General features: G+C 36.0%; 1 protein-coding gene across 1 annotated transcript; it reads left to right on the top strand.

Annotated features, from left to right (window-relative positions):
- Positions 1 to 350: 350 nt before the first annotated feature.
- LOC125841020 (protein fluG) lies at positions 351 to 15,991 on the top strand. The gene is made up of 18 exons (XM_049520017.1): positions 351 to 543; positions 5,972 to 6,223; positions 6,894 to 6,955; positions 7,061 to 7,176; positions 7,251 to 7,356; positions 7,577 to 7,733; positions 7,967 to 8,062; positions 8,216 to 8,264; positions 8,823 to 9,094; positions 9,670 to 9,842; positions 10,679 to 10,799; positions 10,869 to 10,921; positions 11,108 to 11,237; positions 11,582 to 11,727; positions 12,891 to 13,079; positions 13,825 to 14,057; positions 15,120 to 15,262; positions 15,854 to 15,991. Exons 1-18 carry the CDS (start codon positions 379 to 381, stop codon positions 15,914 to 15,916), a joined length of 2,526 nt encoding a protein of 841 aa, XP_049375974.1. The 5' UTR covers positions 351 to 378; the 3' UTR covers positions 15,917 to 15,991.
- Positions 15,992 to 16,075: the final 84 nt, after the last annotated feature.

Genomic DNA, 16,075 nt, shown 5'->3' with positions numbered 1-16,075 from the left:
AAAATTAAGTAAAATGGCGCGATATTCGAAGCAACATTCAGACAAAAAATAAAGCTACGTAAGGTAGCGCGTGTAGTTCTTTCTAATACACGATAAAAAATTTTATTAACATTGTATGATGTATTTTTTCATCATATTAATAGGAAAAAATTATAAATATTTTTCGTATAATTTTTAAATATTTAAATTTTTTATATAAATTATTAATTAATATAATCTAATTTTAATTTTAAAAATTAATATAATTGACTTTCGGCAAGCTAAAGTATACAAAAAGCCAACTTTCCAAAAAATAAAATTGCTTTTCCATTCCATTAAATTAGTCCAAATTTTTTTCAGTCTGTACTCTGTATAGCTGAAGAAGAGGAAAAAGCGAAAATGGAGAAATTTGCAGAGCTGAAAAAAATAGCAGAATCGGTGGAAATAGTGGATGCTCATGCCCATAACATAGTGGCGATTGATTCGACGGTACCTTTTCTCAACTGTTTCTCTGAAGCCGCCGGCGACGCCTTATCCGACGTACCACATACCATCAACTTCAAGGTAACTTTTTTTCCTATCCTATCCCAAAAAGAGATTATTATTTTTTTGAGTTAAGTAGGCGTTTGGCTATGGATTCCAAATAATTTTCAACTTTTTTATTTTTTATTTTGATGGAGTTGATATTGGTATTGTATTTGATTATACTTTTGCTAATAAAATTTGAAATATTTTTTATGTTTGAATGTACTAATTTAAAGTGCAATTTCAATAATGAAAAATCGAGATGGAAAGCACATTATAAGCTATTTTCTTAATTTGAAATACAACTTTGTTTGGATTTTCACGGCCAATAGCTCATTTTCAAATAAAGTGAATTTTTTTTTTTTGAAGAAAATGAATACTCTTTAGTTTCAATTTTTTTCTCTTATTTTGACTTGGTACATTTTAAAAAAAATGATAAATCTTGTGCTTTTAAATTAAAAATTTGTTATTTAAAGATATATACTAAGATGTCTTTAATCTTGTGGTCGGATGTGCCACGTGAAAAAAGAGAGATTATCGAGTAGCTAAATAGGAAAGAAGTGATTCTTTTTCAATCGGACTAAAAAAAAGTTGATTAAACAAATTGAAATAAAGAGAGTAATTTTTTATGCTACTCCTTCCATCCTAATCTAAGTGTTAAAAGTAGGATTTTAAATCTTATAGTCTTAAAATTTGAAGATGTATGTAGTGCTTTGAATCTTATAGTCTTAAATTTGTTGAATATTGAAATTGAAAAATTTACTAAATATAGAAAAAAACACTCTTTTTGATATTGCTAAAAAGAAAAGTAAGACACTTGAGTTGGGACGGCCGGAGTATTTAATAGATGTTAAAAATGGGTTCTAATACATCAGCTTCACTCTGTCATAGTCAGAATTTACGAGAAGGAAAAGGAACATTTGAGTTTAACACTTCAAAGCCAATAGTAGTTGTCCAGGGCAAAATGGGAATGTTTTGTTTAAAGAGCTTTTGGATTTTGAGAGAAGGTGACAATTCTTTTTGAATTGGCGAAAAAGGAAAGAGTGTCACTGCAGAGAGAGAGAGCAGTGACTGTTTTTGTGTTAACCAGAAAAAAGAAAAAGAAAAAAAGGAATGTTTTTATGCTTTATTACAGTTAAGAGCTGGAGGAATATTTCTTGTTTTGCAGAAAAGATTATACTTTTTTGTGTAAATTAATCGAAATGTGAAGGTGTTAATTTAGGTTGTGGCCTAATGTGAGTTGGATCACTTAGCCACGTTTCATGATTAGAAAAATGAGCATTGTGGAAATATTATGCCGTTCAGCCAAAGAAACATGATTGAGAGTTGGCCAAAATGTGCACTAACATTAGCTGCTAATGGTTGATAGAGAAACTAGTTGGTCCTGGTGTATTGAATGCTTCTGCAAGTACAATTTATTGGTTTTCTGAACAATGAGATGGGGTCTTGATTTTTAAGTTATGGCCATCTCATTTATTGTGATATTGGTTCTGCACTCTGCAGCATACATTGCAGGGAAGAGCTAAAAGGGCCCTATGGAGAATGTGGCATCTTTTGCTTAAATTAGTTGACCAAAGTGTAGACATTTCTTATTTGTTATTCCTTCTGTTCCAATTGAAGTGTCTTAGTTTAACTAGGCCCAAAGTTGAAGAAATAAAGGGAAACTTCTGAATCTTGTGGCTTAAACTTGCCATGTAGAATGTTGGAATTGAAAAGCTTACTAAAGATAGAAAGAGACTCTTTTTGGGACAAATCAAAAAGGAATATAAGAACTATAAATTGCATTTCTTGTTTCATGTTGAACAAATTCTAGATGCCTAATCGATTTTTTCATGCCTCCTTAGTGTGGAGTATCTATCTAAGGAATGAATCCACAGCAGTTTCCAGGTCAAGTTGCAGAATAGTGGAATTTTAGTAGGCCAATTGGTTGGTTACCTGAACTTTCACTTTGTTCCCCACCTTGTAATCGCCTCTCAATTTCCCCTTATCTTCTTTAAAAAAGAAGCACTGCAGCATAAATGTACACTCGCACAATCATTCACAAGCCAACTAGAAATGAACTCTAGATCTTAAATATTGTTGCTTAACAAATTCAATTTCTTAAAGCTCCAAGTAGTCACTTGTGGTTGAAACTTTTAATTTGCAGCTGACTTCACAAATCTGCGAAGTTACAAAAAATACCCCTAGTACAGGAAAATCCAAGACGCCATAATTTTATCAGTAAATTGTAAGATATTAAATACTGAATAAGAATCTAGAGAGAGTGCTCCAAACTTCACATAATTTTATGGTTGCTTTTCCTTTTGAGTGTTTATGGACTGCGTGAAGATCATTCCACGTTTAGACAATAGAAATAGAATGACATTTCTCTCAATTCATCAAGTAGAAATTAGTTTTAAGGCAATGTTGTCAAGGCCAATAAATTAGCTATTTCCTTGTTTTACTTGAGCTTTTTGACTAAGAATTGGAGGTAGCTTGACCCCTCACTTTTTCAAGGAACAACTATCTTAATTTTTTATCTTTCCATTTCGTAAATGTGGTATAAGTCTTTGCTTCTATGCTGTAATTTCATCCTGCATCCTTTCATGGGAGCGGGGTTGTGTTTTCAATCCATTAAGCTCAATGATGTGTCTGCATTTTAGTGCATCTGGGATGACAGGTCTTACATTAACTGTCACGACCCGATTTCTCAAGTCATGATGGCACCTACTATAACCCACCAGCAGGTAAGCCAACCCGTAACCCAGAACAACAAGTAATGGGTCTAAGGATAGAAATTAAACAAGAGTAGGAAAATAACAATATAAACAGGCGGAAGCAACTCAAAACATATATACAAATAAAGATCCCTCTCAGAACCTGGAAGTCACCAGTACAGAGCTACTACAAAATGAGTACAAGTCCCAAAACTGGACAACAGAGACTGGATTGTCTCGAAAGGAAGAAGACAAGTCTATATATACAGATGGAGACTGAAATAGTACAAAACGCCGTGTGCTCACCCCCGTCTCCAGATAAGTCTACTCCAAGCTCGATCAACGCTGGCTACTAGTGCTCGGACCTGCATCACAAAATAGATGCAGAGCGTAGCATGAGTACCAAAATAACAGGTACCCAGTAGGCATCATAGGCCGACTGAGCAAGATAAGCAAAAGTGAACTGAAATGCAAATAAAGGGTCACATCAAGTGCAAAGAGTAGTAAATGGGGGTATGTACACGAGCGTACAGGCAACAAAGACAAGTAATCTAACTAACTCCGCCGGGCTCCCATAAACCCGACAGGTACGCTCGTGCACAATAAAAGAAACACCTGCACGGACCCCCATAAGCCCGGCAGATGCATCGGCAGTTAAAGTAAAATAATGGAGCTAGAAGGTCTATCACAATATTACCAATTTCCGGACTTTTAACTGAACCATTCCCAATCATATTCCAGGATCTCATTACGTCCCGGACTTTACTCGGAATCTCTCCAACCTCCAAAACCTCAACCTACAGATGAGAGTAATCAAGACTAAACTGAAGCTTTAGTGAGGAATTGGGAATACACCACGTGCAAGCTGGACCACGGACTCGAACCGGGTACTGTAGCCAAAACCAGATCACAGGTAAGCTGGACCACGGACTCTAACCGGGTACTGTAGCTAACAGAAAAGCAGGGCATTATGGATACAAGGTCATAAGCTGAGTTACCGACTATCAGACTCAAGTCTGCTATATCAGTCTACAAGGAGCTGACCGTCCGAAACGACGTCGGAAAAAGTTCTACTGCCCAACGACATCCGAAATCTCGCAAGTCTATGGCAACACTAGTCTAAGCCTAGACTAAGGCCAAACATACTTCAAATCAATATTATCATATACACCACAAGATATGGATATTCAATAATATCAAGAGACATGCTGTCATAATCCAACACTTTCCCGAAATAAGGTCTAAGGCAGGAATTATAGAAATTTAGCATGCTCGACACCCGAACCCCTCCATACTCAAGCAAATCAATAAACAAATGCCTAAACATGCTCAATCTCACGAGAGAAAGCCATAGCCTACCCGAAAGCCGACTACGCGTGCTCCAACTCACGGTACCGGATCTTTTCCCCTCCGAACGGTCTCCAAATGCTTCCCTACTAACAAAAGGTTAATCACCTCGTCATTACGAATATATTGACACTAAAATTATATTTTTCGGAGACGGACCAAAAATCGGGTCTAAAAAGGGATTGTGGGGACCACAATTGGAATCTCGAAAACGAATCCGTGAAAACGTCCCAAATACCTTACTAAACTAATACCCCAAAATTTAGCACAAACAGATGCCTAAAACATAGCAAATCAGCCACAACAATTAAAATGGGCAGCCCCTTGATCACCAATTTCTGGAAAAACGAGACCCTTCCAACCCAAACATATTATACCACGACGATCCTTGCGAAAAACTCTACAAGTTAGCCTCAAGAATGACTCAAAATGGACCTAAGATGATCAAGATCTCACATTTCAAAATTCAACAACAATTCAATCCGGAAATCATCCTAGCAGTGGCTAAATTCGATTCCTTACCTCAAACGAAGCCTCCCATCGCGTTTCTGAGATCACTGCTAGATTCCCCACGAAATTCTCTTGAAGTTAGCCTTTTGAAGCACCTAATTTGGACTCAAAATGAAGGAGAAATCTTATGTTGAAGTTGAGGGGAAAAAAAATGGACGAAAATCGTCCTAAAATCTGGAAATTTCCAGATTTCCATCGCCGCCACGTGGCGTCGCGTGGCTCTGCCACGTCAAAATTCTACAACCCTTCAAACTTAAATTTCGATGTTTCGGACTCGTTTGGAGTCGAAAAAATACAAACCATATATGGAATCTGATTGGAAACGATATTTCGGACTCAACGGTGAAGGTGGAATTTCCATTTGGAGATTGCTTCGATGAAAAGTGGATCCCACACCCAGTATCGTTTGAGCCAGATTCCACAACTGCCATCTAAAGCCTCGGGAAGTGAACAAAGGGTCGTTCTAGACCAAAATCGATCTTCCGAAGCTAACCTAGCTGTCAGAATTTTCATCTGAGCACGACTTTCAAGAAGGTTGACCAAAGTCAACTTTTCAAGTTATAAAAATCTCCAAAACAAGGAAACGGGCCTAAAACCCAAACGAACGACCAGGCGACCGAACAGTCAGTGCCAACAAGTCATAAATGACTTGGGGTCGCTACAGGAATGCTCTATACGAGGGAAAGAATCCTTTAATCTAAAAATGACCTGGAGGGTCATTACATTAACGTTTTACCATAACAATTGTGATTACTTTCATAGTTTCTGACCAAGGACATGCGCAAAGGTCTTCCTGATGTAATCTTTTTACTTATTTATGTGGCATATTATTAGCTTGTCATTCATGAATCTAGTTAATAGACATTTTTTTTGCTCTTTTTCAATTCATCTTACATCATTGTTTCTTCTTTCAGAGAAGCCTCAAAGAAATCGCGGGAATATATGGCTCAAGCTTATCCTTGCATGCTGTTCAAGAATCTCGCCAGCGCTTGGGGTTGGAGTCTAGCGCTGCTGTTTGCTTCAAAGCTGCAAAAATCTCTGTCTTACTTATTGATGATGGAATTGAGTTGGACAAAAAAATTGACATCAAATGGCATAGAAATTTTGTACCAACAGTTGGTAGAATACTCCGAGTTGAGCGTGTAGCTGAAAAGATTCTTGAGAAGGTAATACAATAATCATTTATGCTGTATACTGCTATTTACTCAAATGTATTTGTGGAATCACGGGGGTAAAATGGATAAACACTATGCTCTGGTAGTTGAAACGGGATACTCGGTTGAATCATAACTATTCTAGTGTTGTTTGAGTCTTCTTTCACCAGTTAGTGCCTCTCAGATTAGTAGACCCTGAGATAATGCGCATAAGAAGAGATGCAAAACAGGAGCTATAAAGGAAAATATATATAAACCAATGACTTAGTATCAGAAATGAGTGACTTTGATTTACTTTCTTAGAACAATGTCATTGCTTGACTTGAATTTTGACCCTTTAGTAAAAGAACCTGACTTTGTAGGCTTCATACATATATAAGGAGCTAGTATATGATATCATTTTATGTAACCGTGTTGCTATTGCTGATGTTCATTGCCGAGTTCTTCTACTGTGTTAAAATATTGATAGCTCCTTCGCATTTATTGACTATGAAGTGGAGGGACTAGGAGTTCAAATCATTTTTCTCCATTTTTCTTTAACTGTTGATAATCAGTGGCACAACCAGAGGGAGCGAGCTCATTTTTTCTCATACTATCATCTCTGGAATATTCATCCTTAACTCCTTCTACCCCTGTTAAATTTGCTCATCTTTTTCTCCTTTCCTATGCTATTCTATTATAGGGTTCAAATGGAACATGGACACTGAGATCATTCATGGAGATTTTCACTGAGGATTTGAAGTCATATCCTTTGATTATCTGTCAATATATTCAGGAATATTGCAAATACACATTTTTGTTGCTGCTAACGAATTGTGGTTCCAAAAGTTTTTCCTGATCTTTCTATACAGTAGCGGATGAAGTTTTTGCATTTAAAAGTATAGTAGCATATCGCAGCGGTCTTGCAATTAATACGGAAGTTACTGAAAAGGAGGCCGAGGAGGGCCTTAGTGATGTTTTATGTGGTGAGTGTTGTGAGATGTGGGGTTGTATTGCACCAAAATTGAGCATGTGATTCTGATAGTTTCTGTGCTTCCAGCTGGGCATCCCATCCGAATCTCAAACAAGAGCTTCATTGATTATATCTTCCTGCATGCTTTGAAGGTGGCTCAAAGTTATGACTTGCCAATGCAAATACACACCGGGTAACAAAAAGATTGTCTTTGAAATAGTTAGCTTGAACTCATTTTTCTTTCTAGCTATTCTAGTGTCAATCAAGTCAACCGTTTTTGAGCCTTTTGCTGATGGCATGATATTCTTGTTTTTCAAAATTACAATTCAAATGTGAGATGCATGCAAAAAGAATTTCTTTTTGTAAATCCTCCCAGTTATTATAAGTAACATTGTTTTATTTCTTCATTTCAGTTTCGGGGACAAGGATTTGGATCTAAGGCTTGCTAATCCTCTTCATCTTCGAAATCTTCTTGAGGATAAGAGATTCATGAAGAGTCGGTTAGTGCTTTTGCATGCGTCCTATCCGTTCTCAAGGGAAGCTTCATACCTGGCTTCTGTGTACCCCCAAGTGAGATTTTTTGTCCTACACCTGAAATTATCAATATGTAGATCTTATGCAAGTGAGATTTTTTGTCCTACACCTGAAATTATCAATGTGTAGATCTTATGTGTAAATACAGCTCTATATTGAAATTCTGTATCACCTGCCACATAGGAGATGTTTCAACGTCTAACGATGATGAAGAAGATTGTATCTTTTGCTTTCGTTCTCTCTAACAGGGCCAATGTCTTCTGTTACAGGTCTATCTTGATTTTGGATTGGCAATTCCTAAACTTAGCTTCCATGGGATGGTATCCTCAGTGAAAGAACTCTTGGAGCTTTCCCCAATGAATAAGGTTGTCCAAATTATATACTGAAGTACCTAATAATTATCTTTCTAGTTCAGGCTGCAGATTTCTATATTCTTAGGTTGACTACTCTTTCAGAGCCTTAATAATTTCTCCATCTAACAGTGAACATTTTCCTATCTGATGTTGGCATATTGACAGATTATGTTCAGCACTGATGGCATCGCATTTGCGGAAACCTTTTATTTAGGTTTGTCCTGGATTCCTTTTTCATCTTGTATCATTAGCGCATGACATGACAAGCTTTTTGTAGCCTTTCAAAAGATAATAGAAAGTTTAGCTTCAGCTAATCCTGAACACCCGTTAAATCTGGCCTGCTAAAAAGTACAAACAATTCTTTCTGAATGTCATGTCCTCGCAGCACACTTCACTCTTGTTGGAGTTTGAAGGAGTTTGAACATTAGAGGATACACATTTTTTGTGCAGTTGATGTGTTTGTCATTTACTGATGCTTGATTGCCCAATGTGTGCCCTTTGCTCATTATGAATGTTCGGCATGTCCATTTCCTAACAACCTAGCTGGAAGATTTTATGCCTTGGAAATGTGAATAAGTACCTTAAGTTCATCAAACATTATATCAATATACTTAATAGAAATGAAAATCTTGCTTGATGAGGTGGGACAAAAAAAAAACCTGAGGCACATTTATCACGTCGATCAGGGGAAAATTTTCTTTAGAAGCTGTAAGGAAGGAAAACAACGGTTATTGTCAGATAATAATACAGGTGGACTCAATTTCTCTTGTAGGTGCAAAGAAAGCTCGTGAAGTAGTATTCTCTGTTCTACGTGATGCATGTGTTGATGGTGATCTTTCAATTCCAGAAGCTATTGCAGCTGTTAAAGATATTTTTGCAGAAAACTCAAAGAAATTCTACAAGCTTGATGTTTCTTCAAGATACTCTGATGTAAAACCTCCTTTATCATCTTCCTTCCAAGAGGAAGAGTTAAATGAATTATCAAAGGATGTCACCTTTGTTCGCATTATCTGGATAGATGCTTCTGGCCAGCATAGATGCCGTGTAAGCTTTGCCTATTTCATTTATGTTACTGTTTTTCCCTTAAGATTATGAATTATTATGTGATATGCTTTTCGATGCTTGTGACCACCCAAATCTTTGTCCCACTTTGAGAAAATGCAAGGAGTTTGATTTTTGAATAACAAATGGAATTGAGCTCAATCTGGGATAGCTCCTAGTCTTTCAATTGGACCAAAGATTTCAGGCATACTGGGCAGAGAATTTCTTGAGTAAAGGCATCCAGAGAAAGTGAAATGTTGTAATTATCAAATAAATCAATATTTTGTTGAAGTATTCTGTCTCTAATGGCGGTTTGTAGAGTTACTATTACATAGTTTGAATTGTCTTGTTGGCTATGATAATTTGAAAGTTAATACCAAGTAATAGTTCTATTAGGAATTTTTTCAAAATACCAAATCTCCATAATTGTATCTGCTGTTTTACTTAGGTCAAGTACAGCAAGCTCAAGCTTACTTTTCAGGCTTTTCAATTACCTTCAATACATGATATTGGGACATTTTTCAAGTTTCTATGTTCTAGTCAAAAGTGGATTGAATTTGTTCATGTCTTGTGCACAGGTTGTTCCACAACAACGCTTCTATAGTTCTGTGCAAAAGCACGGTGTAGGCTTAACTTGTGCATGTATGGGAATGAGTTCATCATCTGATGGTCCTGCAGTGGATACTAATCTCTCCGCTTCGGGAGAGACCAGAATCGTTCCTGATTTATCTACCAAATGCAGACTCCCGTGGTACTGCTTAACATTTAGAACTGTTTGAAAGATACACTCTTTTTCTTATCTTTTTGAATTTTAAGCTTTATTTTAGCATCCGTATGCTCTGGGTTATCTTCATGAATTTCCTCTGACATGTCATAAATGTTAAGATCAGAGAAGACCCTCCTTCACTCATTCAAATGCTTTGCTATGGAGATTTTGTCAACTGTGTTCTAATTGGTTTTTAGAAATAATATAGAATCTTTCCAATTTTGTTGAATGTCTAGTTAACCAGATGTAAAGGGCAGAACTCCAATTTCTGCACTTGCAAATCACCGAAAGAAGATATAAGGTATGAAGTCTGTTTTATAAAAAAAGGGTATGAGGTCAGTTACCTGGTCACTTACAGTAGAAGCTCAATATAATGGAGTGAAGTTTAATAGGATTTGAGAAAACATGATTAAATCCATTATCAGCTCTGATTTTTAGATTTGGTTCTTTCCAAAGTGTAAATGTTTTCCATAGTTCAAGGTTCCATATATCAGTTGTTTTGCAGCGTCACCACTCCCTCCTTGTCCAATTTATGTGTTGTAGATGTCATCAAACTCAATTGCGTAAAGCTTTCAATGTAGGTTGAAATATTGATGCAATTCTTCCATGATATCATGTCATATATTTTGTGAACATGTAGGAAACAGATAGAAGATCAAAGTACAATTATATTTCTCTAAAAAATTTCACACGTTGATGTCCAACTATTTCATTGTTCTAAATATGGACCTTGGCATGGAAATTATCTGCTCAAGTTTCGTTCTAACATGGTTTGGTTTTCGTGTTCCCTAATCAAGTTTAATGTGTATCTTTTGATCCAGGAATAAACAACAAGAAATGGTTTTGGCTGACATGTACATTGAACCTGGTAAAGTTTGGGAATATTGTCCGCGAGAAGCATTGCGCAGAGTCTCTAAAGTTTTAAAAGATGAATTCGACTTGGTATGTTTAATATTTTTTTGTGCAACATCTAAAAAATCATATTTATCTAATTTATATCTACATGTTCAGGTGGTGAATGCAGGCTTTGAAAATGAATTTTTTCTTTTGAAGAGTATATTCAGGTATGTCAGTCAAGTTTTCCCATAATATTGTGTTTGAGAGTTTTGTTTGTATTATTGTGAGTTACATCAGTTGAGTTTTCCCTTAATAGTTGGATGTTGGATTTTCTCTTCCATGATATGTGATATGTGTGATTGGAGATTCTGGTCTGTAATATGTTAGCGTAAACATAGAATGAAATTATACAGAAATGGCAAAGAAGAATGGACACCATTTGACAGGACTTCTTACTGTTCTACATCATCATTTGATGCTGCATCCCCAATACTTGAAGAGGTTTTCGCTTCTCTTCAATCGTTGAATATTGCAGTCGAACAAGTAAGTCTCCATTAATTTGACTTGCTAATTTGATCTTCCTACATTGTTTTGAATATTTATTCCTAATTGCAAGATTTGACTTGCATATTTGATCTTCCTACATTTTTGAAGATGTATTCCTATTTGACTTGCAAAAGAACAATTAATGTAGTTTATATTGTAGAAATATAATGCCATGACACCATACTATCTATAGAACTATAAGAGAACATTCCCGCAATATAAACTACATTATTTTTTATTTTCCCCTAAAAGTAAGACTGATATACAAAATATATTTCATTGTACTATTTTCCAATTCAACAAAGACTTCCTCTCTGATGTTGTCTCCTTTAAATATACAGTTACATGCAGAAGCTGGGAAAGGTCAGTTTGAAATTGCTCTAAAATACACAGATTGTTTTAGAGCAGCTGACAGCTTAATTTTCGCACGTGAAGTCATCAAAGCAGTTGCAAGGAAACATGGATTGCTGGCAACTTTTGTGCCAAAGTAGGTAGCACAATGTGCCCACATTGCTTTTTGGTGCTCTTTTTATTTGAATTCTTGATGTGGATTTGCTTTTGCTTTTCTTTAAAGTGCTATGGCAATGGTATTTTAGTTCCGCTTAATTTCTATATTTTTGTTTACAAGGTTGAAGCTCCATGTATGAAATTCATGACAGAAACATTAGTGAGATGCATAACACATTTTCCACATGCTCACAGTATTTCATACTTTGATGCCTGAGTAATTGCAATGTTGATATGTGAAAGCTCAAGTTTTAATTGTTTTTTATTTACCTTATTGGCTTGACCAAAATGTGTAGTCAGTGTAATTTAATCAAGTCTGGTATTGAATTAGAAACCGTTACCATAGCCATGCTTGTTGGTTTTAAGATTAAAAACATTTTTGGGATCTTTTCTTCTGTTGGCTTTGGAATACCTCTTCTTCTCATATTCTCTAGTAACTAACATGAAAGTAGTCATTGATAGTGCATAATTTCCTGCCATTCAATCTTTACTCGCACTTGGGCAATCCTATTTTATCTTCATAGTTATTCTTGCATATTATGTGCTTTCCTTTATACACCTTAATTAGTTCCATTTAAACTCTACTAACAACTACATCCTTCTCGGTTATAAGTAAAAACGGAACTCTTTTCTTCTCCCCTCTGAACCCCCTCAATCCGAGGTTGAGAGATACTCGCAAGAGGAAGAATCTTTTCTATATTGGAAAATGGAAAAAGAACACATGCTCTCCGTTGCACATTTCTCTACCTTTAGATAGAAAATTAAAATTTTATATGTTATTATGGGAGAGGGTTGAAGGGGAGCCTTGGCATAACAACAGTAAAAGTAGCTTTCTGTAAGGTTGCATATGTAAGACCCAATGTGGTCCAGCTTCTCCCCGAACCTGTCATAGCAGGAGCTTAGTACACCGCGCTGCCTTTTTATCGTTGGAGAGGTTTCATTATGTTTAATGCAAGTGGTATTTTTTTCCTCCGAAATAGTTGAGGTAAAAGAACAAATGATGTTACTTTTGTATTATTTTTTGATTTATTTCTCTGACCTCTGGAGATTTCTGTCAGGACTCCAATTTCCATAACTTCTACTGCATGAAGTATCACAAGGGAGACCTCTCAGTTTGTTACCTTGTCGCCTCTTTTTTTGTAGGTATGCATTAGATGATATTGGTTCGGGATCGCATGTGCACATCAGTTTATCCAAGAATGGAGAAAATGTATTTATGGCGTCTGGTGAATCAAGTCGGTATGGGATGTCAAAGATTGGGGAAGCATTCATGGCTGGGGTGTTAAATCATCTTCCTGCCATATTACCATTCACTGCACCACTCCCTAATAGGTTAGAGATTTTCTACTATTCTGAATGTTCTGCTTCCTTTATATCTATTGGCGATTAGTTTTGTGCTTTTATCTAGAGGGCTCTACATTGCTTCCTGTTCTTCCTCTCTTTTATCACTATCAGAATAAGCTATGTTGTTCTGACTCTTCAAAAATGTTGACGAGAGCATTTAGGATCCTCCAAAAGTAGTTATTGTTGGAGGATCTGACACGGGTGCGGCATCGTTTTGAAAATCCAAGAAAACATAGAGGATAAGTGGAGTATTTGTAATTATATAGCCTCACTCTGAAATAACAATATTTCCACTACTTTATTTATTTTTGGTTCATGACAAGTTAATTGTTTTTACTCAATTTTCAAATTTGTGAACGATCAATGGCCAAGGACTATTGATCCTTAAAGGCTTAGATATTTGCACAAGGAATTTCTGGCCTTTTAGCTAATTGGAGTTGCTAGTAACCAAACCAAAGAAGTTCCTCCTTGCCTCTCTTCCCAATATTCTCTCTTTTTCATTGTTACTAGAGCTGCAAATCTCTTGTTTTCTCAAACCTTAAAAGTAGATTTTATCTCAACTTTTCTGTGTTCTGAACTTAATTGCGGAAACAACAACATACCCCCTGTAATCACACTAGCGGGGTCTTGGGGAGGTTAGGGTGTACGAAGACCTTCCCCTTACCTCTTGGAGGCCTGAAATTAATTGCAGAAAGACTAATGAAAATCATTCAATACTTCTTTTTAAGTGCAGTTATGATCGCATACAACCTAACATGTGGAGTGGAGCATACCTCTGCTGGGGGAAAGAAAACAGGGAGGCACCATTGAGAGCTGCTAGCCCTCCTGGAGTTGCACATGGCCTTATAAGCAATTTTGAAATTAAAGCATTTGATGGATGTGCAAACCCATACTTGGGTCTTGCTGCTATAATTTCTGCTGGAATTGATGGCTTGCGGAGAAACTTAAGCCTTCCAGAACCAGTTGGTAAGTTAAGATATCTTTTAGTAATTTTCTCTACTTCCATCTTCCATGGTGATAGTTTAGGTAGGAAAATGAAACTATTGATAGTTGAGGTGTGTGTTTAATACATAGATGGTGTGATAGTTCACGCAGGAAAAGGGAACTATTGATAGTTGAGGTGTGTTTAATACATAGATGGTGATAGTTCACGTAGGAAAACATAACAACTACTCCCTCTGTCCCAATTTATATGACTCACTTTCCTTTTTGGTCAGTCCCAAAAAGAATGACACATTTCCTTATTTGGTAAATATTTAATGACATTATTCCTATTTTACCCTTCTTGAATTGGACTCTTTTTGATTTATATTAATGACTGATGTGACATTAACTTATGAGAGAGAAAAAAGTCATAAACTTTTCTATTCAAAGTCAGATATAGTTTTTTTTTTTATTTAACAAATTAGACATATTAATAAGGGTATTTTCGGAACATTGTAGAGTCTTTCCATTTTTCTTAAAGTTTGTGCCAAATCAAAGTACATCATATAAAATGGGACGGAGGGAGTAATAGATGCTACCCTTTGGCTCTTGACACATCTTCTGATTCAAACCATGTGAATTTAGATCAATTCCTAATGTTTAGATGTCATTGTTTCTCCTCTCTTTGATATGTCAAATCAAAATATCTTTGACCTTCTATTCACTTATCTGCAAAAGGAAAAAATAAAAATAAAGGGGTAACAGAAAGAAACTTGACGAGAGGGAGGTTGCTCGGATAGTAAGCACCCCTCACTTCCAACCCGAAGGTTGTGAGTTCGATTCACCAAGGGAGCAAAAAGGATGGGAGCTCCTAGGGAGGGGTTAAAAAAAGGAAGAAAGAAGAAACTAATGACAATGGATTCGGTTTAAAATATGACAAGGAATTCTTCTAGCTAAGTGCATGTAAGTTAGTTGTATCAGCCATTGAGTTTTCTTAGTTTGGTTAGAAACAAATAGAGCAAGGGATTATTCTATTTATTTATGAGTACATACTTTTATATTCTCTGTTATCCGTCATTCCACTTATGTTTTCTTGTGAAACAGATGGAGATCCTGATATCCTTAAAGAGAATCTTCAAAGATTACCATTGACTCTCTCTGAATCTGTTGAAGCTTTAGAGAAAGATTCATTATTCAAAGAAATGATTGGTGAAAAGCTTTTGGTTGCCATAATAGGAGTTCGCAAGGTACGTTGCTATGGATGCTTGGTGTATACATTTGACAGAATTATTCTTTTCACTTAAGAACTGCTATCCCTCAAAAAGTTCGTCAGGTATAATGAAATAAGATTGAATATGGCTCATCAACATTCATATAACTCTTCCATAGAAGCTCAGATTTTATACCTTTAGAATTATTCCTATTGACCAGTTTGGATGTTTAAAGGCGTGAACTTGGATGTGAAACTGAATCATGCCTTCATACTCAAGTTTATTGACATAAAGGATATGCTCATTCTCCCTTCTGCATAATTTTGATATTGTTGTTATATTATGAACTCAATTGCTAAAAGTAACTAAGTACTAACAATATCGAATAGCAAAGTGGAAGAACGCGATATGTTCTTAGTATGAAATCTGTCATTGCATGAGTTAAACAACATGCTTCAATTTGCTCTTTTTTGCTTCTAAGTTATTAGATTAGCAATTAGCATAATGGTAAATGGAGTAACCAAAACTTTTGATAAAAGAGTACTAGTTTGACATTTAACTCTTAGAAGTCTTTTCAATTCTTCTAACAATTGTGAACATGCTGAGAATGATTTTTCTGTTTTGCAGGCTGAGGTCAAGTACTATTCTGAAAATAAGGAAGGCTACAAGGACCTCATATTTAAATATTAGGGTGATTCGTCTTCTTCTTTAAAGTGGATTTATTCTACTAGACAGAGTATCTAGCATTTATTTATTAATAAAAATAAAATCGTCAAAGGGTGAAGTACGACTGTACTAAGCCTTACCTTACCAATAGAGACAACGGATCTCTACTTAGTAAACTGATTT

This window comes from Solanum verrucosum, unplaced genomic scaffold (assembly GCF_900185275.1).
Source record: "Solanum verrucosum unplaced genomic scaffold, falcon-dt-bn FXZP01000196.1, whole genome shotgun sequence".
In the NCBI taxonomy this organism is placed as follows: domain Eukaryota; kingdom Viridiplantae; phylum Streptophyta; class Magnoliopsida; order Solanales; family Solanaceae; genus Solanum; species Solanum verrucosum.
Note: the sequence above shows the minus strand (reverse complement) of the source record. Positions and strands in the feature narration are given on the sequence as shown.